Raw genomic sequence first — 14,899 nt, 5'->3', positions numbered from 1 at the left:
ATTGCGTGCCTATTGATTTGAACACGATCCGTATCCATCATTTCCTGGTCTTCTCTAAAGAAGAGGGACCAATGAAAACGTTGTCATGTTGCCGTTGTTCAGCATGGAAACATTCATTAGCTAACAATGACATTATTGTTCTATTAATATAAAGGGAGGTCAAGGTACTCTTTAAAACAGCTGCTAGTTATGGGTACTTTTTACTGAAGTACATTTCAAAGCCTCTTACTTTGACTTGAGTAAAGAAGTTTAGTCAGTACTTCTACTTTTACCAGAGTATTTTTAAACACGAGTATCTGTACTTCTACTTGAGTAAAGGATGTGTGTACTCTCTCTGATCAGGTGGTGTTCAGGGCGAAGCGAGGAATCAGCTATATGGGCGACGTGGTGATCGATGATGTCACCTTCCTGCACTGCGTCCCCCCCCCCTCCTCAGGTGACCCCTGCACACCTGAGCAGTTCACCTGCAGGAACCAGAACTGCATCTCCCAGGATCAGCTGTGTGACTTCATCGATCACTGCGGGGACCAATCAGACGAGGAGCCCTACATCTGCCGTGAGGAACCCTCTTTTTCACGTGACAATAAAAGCCTTGAATGTTGAAACTTTTTAAATCGTAAACATCGACCCGTTGTGTTTTCAGAAGGTTTCAGTTCTCGCTGCAGCTTTGAGTTCGATCTGTGTTCGTGGCGTCAGAGTGGAATGGATGATTTTGATTGGCTGATCAAAGCGGGCAGCACTCTTACAGGCGGCACGGGGCCAATCAGTGACCACACCCTCAGAGACCCCACCGGACACTACCTGTACCTGGAGGGCTCTTTCCCGCAGGCAGCAGGACAGTCCGCCCGAATCTCAGGACCCCTGCTGAGCCGCCGCAGCGAACACTGCCAGGTGAGGGGAATAATAATAACTAAGCGACATGTGAACGTATAATAAACATATTATTTTCTTTGCAAGGTCTTCATATTTATTACGGTGGTATCGACCCCCTCCTCTAACTCTCAGCAGGGAAGATAAAGGGTTCCCTCATGTTGAACTAGTGTGTGTGCGTGTGTGTGTGTGTGCGTGCGTGCGTGCGTGCGTGCGTGCGTGCGTGCGTGCGTGCGTGCGTGCGTGCGTGCGTGCGTGCGTGCGTGCGTGTGCGTTGATTGACAGCTCAGTGTGCTCTGCGTCTCGTCTGTCTTATCCCTCTCTGGACCTGTCAATCACGCAGCCGGCGAAAAGGCACCAATTCAAGTGAAGGGAGGGAGGGAGACGAAGAGGAGGGAGAGGAAGAGGAAGGGCAAGCGCTCTCCTGAGATGAAGAGTGTGCATCAATTTGTTAAAAACCAACAAGTGCCTCAGTGCCGTGTGAGGGAGAGACTATGTTTTGTTACTGCTTTAATAAAGACAAGGAGAAAGGGGAATCGATCTGGAGACGTCATTAAACCTTGATTACTCCTCTACACGTTACAACCATTTCTTTCTTCGCCTCCTTCTGAGAAAGGAAAGTCCTAATTGGAAAGAAAGCAGAGTGCTAATGAGCAACAGTGAAGTGTTCAAAGTAAAGTAAACAGTCTGTTCTTTGGGTATTAGGCAGACGCCTCATCAGTTCCTGTCACATTCCTCTTCTCTCCACGTTACGTGTATACACATATTCTATACATATTTTTATATATATTTGTACTTTTGTATTCGGGATTGTGGGAAACGGTATTTCGATCTCTCTGTCTGTACCCACAAACTTTGACTTCTCTGCAGGTGCGTTTCTTTGTGCACATGTCAGGAGAAGGCATCGGGACCCTCAGTGTGTTCAGAGGAGGTGAAGCACGAGGGTTTGATCTGCTGGTGAACCTGACGGGGGATCAGGGTCACGCCTGGCAGAGGATGGAGGTCCAGCTGAGCCGCCAGGAAGAAGACTTCCAGGTGGTGTTTGAGGGCAAAGTGGGGAAAAACCCAAAGGGAGACATCTGCCTGGACGACATCAGCTTCTCCTCAGGGTGTCTGCTCGCTTCAGAAGAAGAAGAAGACAACACTCTTCCTCCTGCAGGTACACACTTGTTTTACGGATGAACAGGCATGAAACGTGTTAGAAAAGTCTCACTGGTCACGGCTTTCTCAAAAGATTCTGACTTTTCTCAAAATTCGGACTTTTCTCAAAATGTTGACTTTTTCTGAATACTTAAAAATGTTAATAATCCCTGGTCTCCGGCTTGAGCTTCAATCTCAGGATCCGTGTATTTATGATCCTCTCAAGAATGGAAGTAGTCATCACATACAGAGCATTTGTTGGATTTTTTCAGAAAAATCCTGACATTTTCTCAAAATCCTGACTTTTTCTCAAAATCCTGACTTTTTCTCAAAATCCTTACTTTTTCACAAAATTCGCAATTTTTCACAAAATTCGCAATTTTTCACAAAATCTCAAAATTCTGACTTTTTCTCAAAATCCGCAATTTTTCACAAAATTCGCAATTTTTCACAAAATCTCAAAATTCTGACTTTTTCTCAAAATCCGCAATTTTTCACAAAATTCGCAATTTTTCACAAAATCTCAAAATTCTGACTCTTTCTGAATACTTAAATGTCAATAATCCCTGGTCCCCGGCTTGAGCTTCAATCTCAGGATCCATGTATCTGTGATCCTCTCCAGAATGGAAGTAGTCATCACATACAGAGCATCAACTAGTTCCTGAACAGTGTCCTTCACATGCTGATATCCAAGAGAGGGAGTTACACAGTCACAAGATGGAGGAATAGAAAGCAGTATTCAATGTTTACTTCAGATTAGCTCCACGTCAGAAATGAGCATGCTTGTCATATGTCTCTCTCCATAGAGGCTGAATCATCATGTTAATCACATAGCTATCATATGCCTCAAACAGTCCTGATGCTCTTCTAGGTAATCATACATCCTGTCATGTTCACAGCTACAGTTGGGATACCTTTGTTAGCATGTTACTCTCACATTGGAAGAGGACATTCAGGATTTTCACAGCAAAAGTCGATATACATGAGATATACACAAGAACAGAATATGAAATTAAATAATGTACATTAAGACGGAATTAAATACGGTTTATTGCGGTGATAACTATTTAGATAAATAAGTAGATTGCAAAATGACAAACAGATGAATGTTTAACGAGGTGTAGTTTGTCCACAGATTTCGATCAATCCAATAAAGTGAAACGTCCTCTGATGATGAGATGTAAAAGTTCTCAAGGGTTGCGAGCAGAGCGTTCCTTCTTCTTCCTCCTCTTCCTCCTGAGAGAACAATGCAGCTTTGTGATTGCATCGTGACAGAGTGCAGCGCACTCATCTTCCTGCTCTTAGTAAATCACTGGGTAATCTCTTTGTGGGAATATCTCAGAGTCTCAGAGTGAATATCTCAGAGTGAATATCTCAGAGTCTCAGAGTGAATATCTCAGAGTGAATATCTCAGAGTCTCAGAGTGAATATCTCAGAGTGAATATCTCAGAGTCTCAGAGTGAATATCTCAGAGTCTCAGAGTGAATATCTCAGAGTGAATATCTCAGAGTCTCAGAGTGAATATCTCAGAGTGAATATCTCAGAGTCTCAGAGTGAATATCTCAGAGTGAAGCTCCGAGTGCAAAACCAGACAAACGAGGGATTCAGGAAATATATTACATTATTAAATTCTACATGATTGCACTTTCAGTGACTGATTAGCAGTAAGAGAATTATTGGAGGATTGTCTTCAGTGAACGATAACTGGAGATATTTACCCAAAGAACGATATTAAACTCCGCACTAATAATGGACGACTTTCTTCACATCTATGGGTGGTCTCCAGGTTAACAAGTCGCTCTCGAGCAGTGCTTCTCAAACTGTTTTCAGTAATGTACCCCTTTGAAACATGTTCTCAGCCCCCTGACCGACCCCGAACATTTTTGATCGAAAAAGCCTATATAAATAATTCCAATATAGTGATGTTCCCTCAGTGCGTGATTTATTAACTCCTTCGTGCATGAATTACAACAAACTAAGGATATTTTCATTTTATGCATAAAAAAAAATAACATTTTTATAAAACAGATTTTTCCAAGGAGTTTTTCAACTGAAGTAATATATGTTTAACAAACCAATTAACAAAATGATATATTGTGAAAAACTATAAGATACAATACACACATTTGACATGTTTTTTGGTGGTTCTAGGAATATTTGATATAAAATGGTGTTTTCTATTTAACTTATTGTACTAAGATTATTTTTGTAATCATGCATGGTATTTTTTTAATTAACTTTTCTTTATTTTATTTTTATCTCACGTACTCCCTGCAGTACCCCAACGTACCCCTAGGGGTCTGCGTACCCCCATTTGAGAACCCCTGCTCTAGAGCACAGTGATTTTAGCCTCTGCAGACCATTTACATGCATTCAAAGCCCCAAATCAACATGGTGTGTTTCTGATTGCCTCCCATTAAAAGGCCCTGTGTGCAGATCTTAAATCTCTGACTGAATCCCGTTCATTATCCATTAGAAGCTCGTCTGCATGCCTTACATTCTTTATGAGGGACCCTTTAAGACGTGAGGGAGAAGAACAACAGCTGATTTATGGCCATTGTTACTCAGAATATAATTGGTGTGTTAAATGGATCGCCTGCAGAGCAGAGAGTCTGAAAGCTGTCTGCTGTTTTCAGACGAGCTGGAGAAGAGGGAGAAGACATTTCCCTCACATCTGTCTCTTTCTGTCTGTCGAAGAGCGAGACCCCCCACAGAGTGAAGGTATTAATCATTCATTAGAAAGCTCTGCAGCACAGGTCTAATGATGCCTCCATGTTGACGTTGCTAACATGTTGCAGCGAGTCAGAGTCTCTCTGCTTTTCATCTGAAGCTCTGACTGACTGAAACCTCTCTCTCTTATTCATAATGAAAGTGATGAGACGCCTCCATGTTCACGCTGTTAGCATCTCACCTATCATCTCTTCTGTTTCATGTCTTCACTGAAACTCTGGAGCTTCAAACAGATTCTCTAACGACACAGAAGTACATGTCCTCACGTACCTCTGGAGGTGTTGAGCTGTACAGATAGCCTCTCAAGTTCTTTAGGGTTCAGCCTGTTTTCAGTGTGAATAGCTTCGTGCTAACTTCTCCCTCAGGAACAAAGAAAGCAATCCGTCCAGATCACTGGGAATGGCATCAATATTTCACATAATACATCCAATTACACTTTCACTTGTTACGTTTCAATAAATGACACTTATACTTAGCATCATGGGAACCAAACAGGTCTTGCTTTTAGCAGAAGAAGTAGTTCCTCCAGATTATCCAGAGTAACTGAACACTGTCTTTGCGTTGAGATGCTTTATTTAATTCCATTTCATTGGAGGAAACAAGCTTATACAAACTGCCCTGTATGCTGTAAGCACCTGAGGATTACTCTATTGAATTTAGGCTGAGGAAAAAGACATATTGCGCGGGCAGAAGAAGTTTGCTTTCTCTTCTGCTGCTCCAAAAATAAGTAAAAGAATAATGAAATCAAGGTGTTTTCACTTGAAATAAGTCCAAAAATCTGCCAATAGAACAAGTGAACATTTGCTTTGTAAGATTTCTTGAAGTAAGAAGGGATATTTAGATAAATCACATCTTGTAATTATCAGGAGAACTCATTGTGAACTATATTTCACCAGAATCAGGAGATGATGTTGTTACAGAATAAGCCACAAATACTCAAATGTTTTCTGTTTCCTGACGTTGGTGATTTCCTAATAAATAAATATGTGTTTCATCTGAGATACGACTCAAAATAAGATGTTTTGACTCAACAAGATGATGCTTTGTCTAAAAACAAGACCTGATATCTCACTGCAGTGTCACTCCTGAAGTTAGTGTGTCTTATATCAGGTGGAGAGACATATTCTATAGATATTAGACACATATACTTGGCAAGATTTCTAGTTTGTGTAGTGTAGAAAAAGAGCCGGGTAACGATGGGAGTAGAGAGGGATGTGAGAGAGCAGAAGGGCAGTGAGTGTTTCCTGAAGGTTAAGACGGGGGGAAACACTCGCCCTGACAGAGGAGAGAAGTTCATCCAACAATCAGACCCTCCAGAGGGAGAGTCTGCACACAGTCACACTGATGAGAGACAGCAGGAAGTGTAATTACAGACTGCAGAGCCTCGGGGCTTCTTCCTCCTCTGTTTCGTTCAATAACACACCAAGGATGGAGTAGTGAAACTCAGAAACATCAGTTTTATCTGGGGAGAATACCTGTACATGTATGCAGAGGAGAAGGTGTTAATATTTACTTTAAACTGTAATGAATGTACATCTTATACGACAACATACACACATTTTCAAATACCTAAAAATCTCTAATTCTCAACTTCGTGTGTGTGTGTGTGTGTGTGTGTGTGTGTGTGTGTGTGTGTGTGTGTGTGTGTGTGTGTGTGTGTGTGTGTGTGTGTGTGTGTGTGTGTGTGTGTGTGTGTGTGTGTGTGTGTGGTGTGTGTGTGTGTGTGTGTGTGTGTGTGTGTGTGTGTGTGTGTGTGTGTGTGTGTGTGTGTGTGTGTGTGTGTGTGTGTGTGTGTGTGTGTGTGTGTGTGTGTGATCAGACTCTCCAATAATACTTTTAAACTGCGATATGTATTGAAAAAAACTGGAATAATTGCAGTAAATTCGAACGAAAGGTTGCATTTTTAAAGTTAAAGGGGACCTATCATGCAAAGTGCACTATTGTACGTCTTTTCTACATGAATATGTGTCCCCGGTGTTCCAGGGAACTCACCAAGTGTCAGAAAACACAACCCTCTCTATTTTCCTCCATACCCAAATCTCTAAAAAAGGGGCTGCAACGGATCTGATAAAAACTGATCCAGATTTGAACACTGTCCTGACGTCAGGACGGTGGCGCTACGGCTATTGGGCCAACTCCACCAATCAGGAGGAGACAGCCACGGCCATTGGAGCCGCTGGAGACGCTGTAGTACATATGCCAGGCCTGTAGGTGGTGCTGTTCTCACTGAATCAACCCAGAGCTAATCCAGGGCTAAAAATTGTCAAATTGAGCAAAATGAGGCATGGCTAAAATGCATGATCTGTTTGGTATTTTGAAAAAAATATATATAAATATGCCTTATATAGGTATGGGCCTACACTATATTATTCAAATATAGCATGATAGGTCCACTTTAAATGAGCAGATCTGTTGCTTTTTTAGATCAAAATTAAGACATTTATTGGGAACCATAAAGATCATCTTATCTTATTATCTTAAGAAGTTTGACTAAGAGGAAAGAAAAGGACATTTCAGATGCAGCGAATCAGAAGAGAGTCTCACTGCAACTGCATTTCTCCTGAAGCTCAGACTTTATTAACTGAGCAGCAGAACCTCTTATTAATAATGAAAGTGATGAGAAAGTGTATTTCCCTCTCCAGCAGAGAAATGGAGAGACGTCCCTCCGGTCACAACGCTCGTTAATTAAAGCCTCAACGGCAGTTTCTCCTCCCTGCGTATCATCTCGCCTGTGCCTCTTTCTCTAATTGTCCTGCCACGGCTTAAAAAGGAGATTTGACTGTATGTTACTCTCACATGTACTCACGAACACGAACCATCTAATACCGTGTTTATTACTGAGGTATAAGTGGTTTTTCTGAGATAAATCATCATTTTGTGCCCGTTATTTTCAGACATTGGATATTTTGTGTTTGTGATGGATTCAATCGAATATAGAGAAAATTATTTATGTTAAAATGTTTTACTTGTAGGTGCTCTGAATATCAGAAAATCCTCTAAATACATCTACAGCGCTGTAAAAACACTGACATTGTGATGAAATAACAGCAATGACATGAATGTGTGTCCTCCTGTTGTCTCCAGTGGCCTCTGGTGCCGGAGATCCATCTTCATCTGAGTTTTGACAGCTTTGAGTTTGACAGCTTTGTACGAGGTTGACGTAGCGTCGTGTAACAGAAATACGTTTCTGATGCTATCGCTTTCTGTCAGTGTTTCATGCAGAGAAGGACAGGAGCCTCAGTGTCATCTATACTTTATTAAAAGAGAGAGAAACAGATACAAATAAAGTGTAAGGACAGTCTGACAGCTGATTGGACGACTTGCTTTACTTCATCTTGTAAAATACTAGTATATGTTCTGCATTCAAAATGTTACTTGAGAAAGGATTAGCATAAAAATATACTTAAAGTACTTTTTCTAATTAATTATCCATTAAAGTATACTTACATTTTACATTTTGCAGTTGGTTAAAAAGGTGCAAAATACTGGCTTAGTTGAATACTCGCTTCTGATTGGTCAATTTGGACAATCCACATTCTGTTAATTTCAGCTAACAGACCGTTGCTAAGGAGAACAGACTGTTGCTAAGGAGAAGGGACTATGCTATAATTCATCTTTCTAAGTAATAATACCGCAGTGTAGAAATACAAGTAAAAGTCCTGCATTCAAAATGTTAAGAAAGCATTAGCATCATAATATACTAATGTCTATTGCTGGATTCTAATTAATTATCCATTCATGTAAACTCACATTTTTCATTTTGCAGTTGGTTCAAAAGGTGCAAAATACTCCCATATATCGTATTCCTTATTATTACACGGCTTAGTTTAACACTTGATTCTGATTGGTCAGTTTTGGACATTCCAGAGGTCTGTTAATTTTTTATAACAAACCGTTGCTAAGGAGAACAGACTGTTGCTAAGGTGGATCAAGGGACTATGCTATAATTCATCTTTCTAAGTAATAATACTGCAATGTAGAAATACTAGTATAAGTCCTGCATTCAAAATGTTACTTAAAAGTAAGAGAGCATTAGCATCATAATAAACTAAAGGTACTTGTTATGCAGGATGTCTATATTTTGGATTAATATTTTTCTATAGCTGGATTATAATCAATGATCCTAAATAATAATTTAGATTTTGCAGCTGGTAAAGCTGGAGCTAACTCTTAAGACTTTGTTTTTACCTCCATTTATCTTATTCCTTAAAATTACACGGCTTAGTTGAATACTCGCTTCTGATTGGTCAGTTTTGGACATTCCAGAGGTCTGTTCATTTTTGATAACAGACCGTTGCTAAGGAGAACAGGCCGTTGCTAAGGAGAACAGACCGTTGCTAAGGGACTATGTGCAGCCATATCAATCCGCAGAAAGAAGTCCGGTTAATTTAACGTCAGGTTTAAACGACAAATATTGGTTTTAATCCGTCAGAAAACACAGTGGAATACTTTTTGATTATATTTTTTCATTAATGACCGCCTTGATGCACATTATACCTTACATAATAATCTGTTATAATTCACTTTTATGAATAATATAACCTTGCAAAGTAACTAATCTTGTCAATTAAATGCAGAAAAGTCAAATGTTTGGGTGAAATAGAAGTTTAAAGTAGAATAAAATGTAAATACTGGAGTAAAGATCCTCTAAAACCTAATCTACTTTCCCCCCTGAGGTAGAGTGATCAGTTTCAGCTTCCTGCCTCCTGGCTGCCTTTTGTTTGGTCCCATTGCTTCTGGTCCTTTGCATCTGAAGAGAAACAAAGGATAAGGAGGGCCTTCTTCCTCTCCTTTCCTCACAGAGACCCTCCTCTTCATCACGCCTCATCTCCTTAAAACACAAGCACTAACTCTGCAGGAATGCATGGAGTCAAAAAGGAGAATAAACCAGTAGCACAGACACACTGGGGTACACTGGTCCTGGGTCTTTAACCAGTGACCTGAGGGAGAAACATCACGGGGTTAAAGAAAGATGATGGGAGAACATCAGGAGGCTGCACTGACTCTGGGGTTCTCACAGTATTCCACTTATAAATGAATAATTAAGCATTTTATGAAGCATGCTGAGGAACAATCGCTTTCTAATTGCGACTTTCATGAGATTTCTATATCACTCTTTGGTCAAAAATGCATCCATCATATAGTTAGCTTAGCTTAGCATTAAGGCTGGAGGCTCCTCCAACAGTGCAACATAAATATAGGACATAGAACAGATAAAACAGATAAAATAGTGCAAGAATAGTCTATATACAAGTAAATGGAATATGATACAGATGGAGCCTCTTATTTTGGACCCCAGCATACAGCTTCCTGCCGACTGCCAGCCAGTTGCCAGCCAGTTGCCTGCCAAAGACCAGTATTCAGAAATGTTAGGCCCTCCCACTATTCTCCAATTTCAGGGTTTAACCAGGAGATGGCGCTATATATTAAATAACTAAGACTTAGTTTTTCACAATAGAAAATGCAGATATTATATAAAAAACTAAAGTTAAAATCTTGTTTTTAATGCCCCAAGAGCAATAACATCTTGTCACAAGCTTTTTGGAAGAAAAAGACTGACTCAAGAGACCTGTAGTTGACTAATTACAGGCCTCAATAAAGTTCTGCCATTGGTTGTGAAAAACAACGGTGGACATAGTGGAAAGTGAAATTGACATTGTCGAATTTAATAAAAATACAAAATAATGTATCTGTGTACGTGTTTTACTATGTGATCTGCACTTATCAAACATCTAATTAAGGCGAGACACGAATTTAGGCACGTTAATAACATTTTAATGAAGTTGAATACAGTATATTCATATTTGTCAGTGATTTCATGTCAATTCGGCGAACATAAATGATTAAATTAGGATTAAAAATCGAGAGCCTGCTGCTGTTCGTTACGGTAACCCAACTAGGACACTTGACACAGTGGCTTTTGGCAAAGCACACAAAGAAAACAAAAAAACCCGAGAGAGATGAGTTATTGTTATTACAACGTGACTTCACTATTATTTAACAACTATTTTTATTGGGTTCTTTTATTTGGGGTTAAGTACATTGTCAGAATAAGTGAGAAATGGATTTAACTTCTGTTAGACAGCTATCATACTGAATAAATATTTATGCAAAAATGTATGGCATTAATAATGTATATCTAATTACATTTAAAAATGTATGGCATTAATAATGTATATCTAATTACATTAACTGTGAATGTCTTTCATTTGATTTAAAATGAAATAAAATTACATAAAACATTTTCCATAAAAAAGTTGATTCAAGAACAAATCAGTACTTTTCTTATATGACTATTATTGCTAAATTTGAAAGGTCTTTACCAGCTTTGGAATTATATATATATATATATATATATATATATATATATATATATAGCACCTTCTGCCATCCCATCTCTACTGACATATGGATCTTAACAAAGATCCGCTATACATTAGTACCAGATATACTGTACACGGACATTTTAGTGAACCAGACCAGCTGTTTCCGCCGGGTCTTCGCTTCCCGGGCATCACGTTGTTTACAAGTGTGTTCAGATGCTAAATGACAAGTGCAAGTGACAATTGTTGTCGTCTTCTCTGTGAACGTTTTTTTCTCCGTTATTTTGCCATTTTCAGATTTAAATTTCGAGCGGAAAGCTAACCAGGAAGTAATAATTACTTAAGCGGAGAACGGAGAAAGTAAACGTTACAGCAGGCATAACAACAGCCGGTGTTTATTTTATTATAATATATATCATTTGTTTTAAAGCTCAATATATAGTTTTATTATAATATATAGTCGTTATTCATTTGTTATAAAGCTCAATAAGGAAGATTGAACTTTAAACTTTCACACACGTTGACCGGCGAAAAACTCTGCCCGGTTCACCGACCCCCCTCTGAGTGAATACCCAAGATATCTTGGTTTGATTTGGAGAAGGCTTTTAAAGTATACTAACTCTAACTCTATTGTATACTAACTCTTCCCGTCAAGAATATGAATAGAACTTAGATAGACCACTTTACATTTCTGCGAATGAATAGCTTAGCTACTTGGCACTAAGAGTACAGATATGTCTACCCTTTCTTTTCAGAGTGTAATATCTGCATTTTCTCTTTTGGTTTGAATAGGAGAAGGGCAATGGTTATCGATGGTGCTTTTAAAGCCTATTGTATACGAACTGTGTGATTTATATTGCTTTTCAAATGCATATAAGCCCCCCATTCAATAGCACTTAGTTAGATCACTTTACAGATCAGGTTGGACCAGCCCTGTCGCTACTCTCTGCATTTCCTACTGCAGATAAAAAAAAAAGCTACAAATATGTATTTCTTAACCCTTGTGCCCTCCTCGAATTTTCAACCTTTCGACCCCTTCGTGGCAAAAATGTACACGCCCATAATAACTGCTATTAAATCATCATACATCAACATTTCTTTCTACTTTTTTTTTCATGAATCACTTAAACAACTTATAACGTACTCAAAACTACCAAACATTCAATCATTTTCAGGATTTTAACCCTTTAAATGCCTGTTTAATTAACTGAATTATTTCATTATTTATGACAAAAAACACAAAAAATGAATTTTTTTCAATATAATAATTAGTAGAGGGATGGAACTTTGGTGGTTATTAGAGTCTTGGATGTGTCAAAGATTAGCAATAAAATTGATTCGACTGCATTATTATTTTTTACGTAGTGTCAGATACTACCTCTGGACCCCTTCGTGGCAAAAATGTACACGCCCATAATAACTGCTATTAAATCATCATACATCAATATTTCTTTCTACTTTTTGTTTCATGAATCACATATACAACTTCTAACGTACTCAAAACTACCAAACATTCAATCATTGTCAGGATTTTAACCCTTTAAACGCCTGTTTCATTATTTTAATTATTTCATTTTTTCTTACGAAAAAACACAAAACATAATTATTTTTCAATATAATAATTAGTAGAGGGATGGAACTTTGGTGGTTATTAGAGTCTTGGATGTGTCAAAGATTAGCAACAAAATTAATTTGACTGCATTATTATTTTTTACGTAGTGTCAGATACTACCTCTGGACCCCTTCGTGGCAAAAATGTACACGCCCATAATAACTTCTATTAAATCATCATATATCAATATTTCTTTCTAAAAACTACCAAACATTCAATAATTATCTGGATTTTAACCCTTTAAATGCCTGTTTAATTATTTGAATTATTTAATTTCTCTCAAAAATGCCTCATTGACTTCCATTCAGACCACATTTGTTGATCTCACTGCCATTGCAGTATAAAACCATGCATTTTGTAATGTCAGCATTTCATTTAGAAGAAAAGTAGTGATATTTGATATTTCTACTCTATTCCAACAGATTAAACCATTTTCCCACTGTAGGCCGATGCATGAAATTCTTACATTTTTGCCAGTTATATTATGGAGCCGTGTGACTACCAGGGGGCCCCGAGAGTGGTGTACCCGAGAGTGGTGTATGTATGTATGTATGTATGTGTGTGTGTGCGTATGCGTGTGCGTGTGTTTGTGCGTGTGCGTGTGCGTGTGCGTGTGTGTGTGTGTGTGTGTGCGTGTGTGTGTGTGTGTCATTTCCAGCAGCAGACCAGCAGGTCCTGCAGCATGTGACCTGGTGCTCTCAGGTGATAGAACAACCATTTTTTAGGCCTGTGCACAACCAGCACACACCTCTCCTCCCTCTCCGTGTGTGTGTGTGAGAATCTGTAAGCATGCACAGATCATTTCATGGGAACAAAAGGCCATCTTTTGAGGGATGTGTTTGATGTGTCTTTGAAGAGCTGCTTGATTACTCAAAAACAAAAAACAACTGTTAGTGTGTTTATGCACCTGGCTACGAAAGATAAACATGCAGTTTGACCAAGGGCTTATTTCATTAGTGAGCAGAGAAGGAGAAAGACCTGGAGCAAAGAGAAGGAACTCAAATGAAGAAGCATGTCAGTGCAGAGGAGACTTCAGAAATAATCTTGTAGCCTTCTTCTGCCAGCGAGCTGCAGGACTCATCTGAAGAAGACACAAGGTTCGAGCTGGGGTCTGACACTGAATGCTTTCTGGAGTCCAGCATTTCTTTGAGTTCCTCTGACCCTTCATCTGAAAGTGGAGAGGACACTGAGGGTCCCGTCCACAGTGAGGGGACAGAGAAGAACGGAGGTCGTTCTCCCAGGAGCTGGGGAAAACCAGGGTGTCCTCACAGATTGTGAGAAGAAAGCCCCCTGTGATGGTGGATGATCACCAAATCAAAAAAAAAAGTCAGGAAAAATGTACAAAAATGCCCGAGGAGGGCACAAGGGTTAATAAACTAAATAGTATTCTGTAGATAAATGTAGATAGTAGATAGTATTCTGTAGATAAATGTAAACGTAAATAAATGTAAACGTTCACCATCCCCCACCCGCCCACTCACTGTTTGTTGCTTTTTGACATGTAAATGGTAACTACCCCCCCTCTGAGTGAATACCTGTTGTACCTGTCCGGGGCTAAGCCCATAGGACGATGCTCTGATGTCATCACCCTCGCACATTGGTCATATGTTTACAAAAAACGATGTTAACACTTTCTCGTTCTTAATATATGCTATATTTAGGGTCGATATGTGTTGAATTTACTTTAAAATAGCAGATCACTGTGCATAAGCAGTCAGAGGAAACATAACGTTCTCAGTAAGATTCACGAGCGTCTAACTCTCTCCCCCCTCCCCCTTTTGAACTTTTCGTGAAGATGGCCTTATTCATTTTTAATACAACTGAGATGTTGGGCCGGTTGTAACTTTAAGACTATATATATAAATAATGTTTTATATAACATTATTGCCTCTGCATTGGATTATTATCGGATAAGGTAATAACTTAATAATTAACTATGTCTGAGAGCAGAAGTTTAGGGCAAATAATTTCAAATAATTGCAAGTCTCTTCAGTGCGCATGTCACAAGATGCATTATGGACATTGTGCCTTATTCTCATTCATACTTAATTTATTTCTTCTTCTGTCAGTATGAACACAAAAAACTAACCGGTATTACATTTCATTCTAAAGTTTACGGTCTAAAAAGGTATTTAAAACAGATAATTTGTCGTTGCTTTTGGCATAAGCAGTCAGAGGAAACATAACGTTCTCAGTAAGATTCACGAGCGCCTAACTCTCTCCC

General features: G+C 39.0%; 1 protein-coding gene across 1 annotated transcript in view; it reads left to right on the top strand.

Moving 5' to 3' along the window:
• Positions 1-342: 342 nt before the first annotated feature.
• Positions 343-14,899, top strand: part of LOC117472237 (MAM and LDL-receptor class A domain-containing protein 1-like) — a gene marked incomplete at both ends in the record, with an annotated part of 43,135 nt that continues 28,578 nt past the window's right edge. The window contains 3 exon segments of the mRNA XM_034117405.1: positions 343-556; positions 644-891; positions 1,741-2,029. Of these exon segments, the coding sequence (XP_033973296.1) occupies positions 343-556; positions 644-891; positions 1,741-2,029 (751 nt within the window).

The sequence above is a fragment of the Trematomus bernacchii genome, unplaced genomic scaffold, assembly GCF_902827165.1.
Source record: "Trematomus bernacchii unplaced genomic scaffold, fTreBer1.1, whole genome shotgun sequence".
In the NCBI taxonomy this organism is placed as follows: Eukaryota; Metazoa; Chordata; class Actinopteri; order Perciformes; family Nototheniidae; genus Trematomus; species Trematomus bernacchii.
This window is presented reverse-complemented; position numbering and strand designations above follow the sequence as displayed.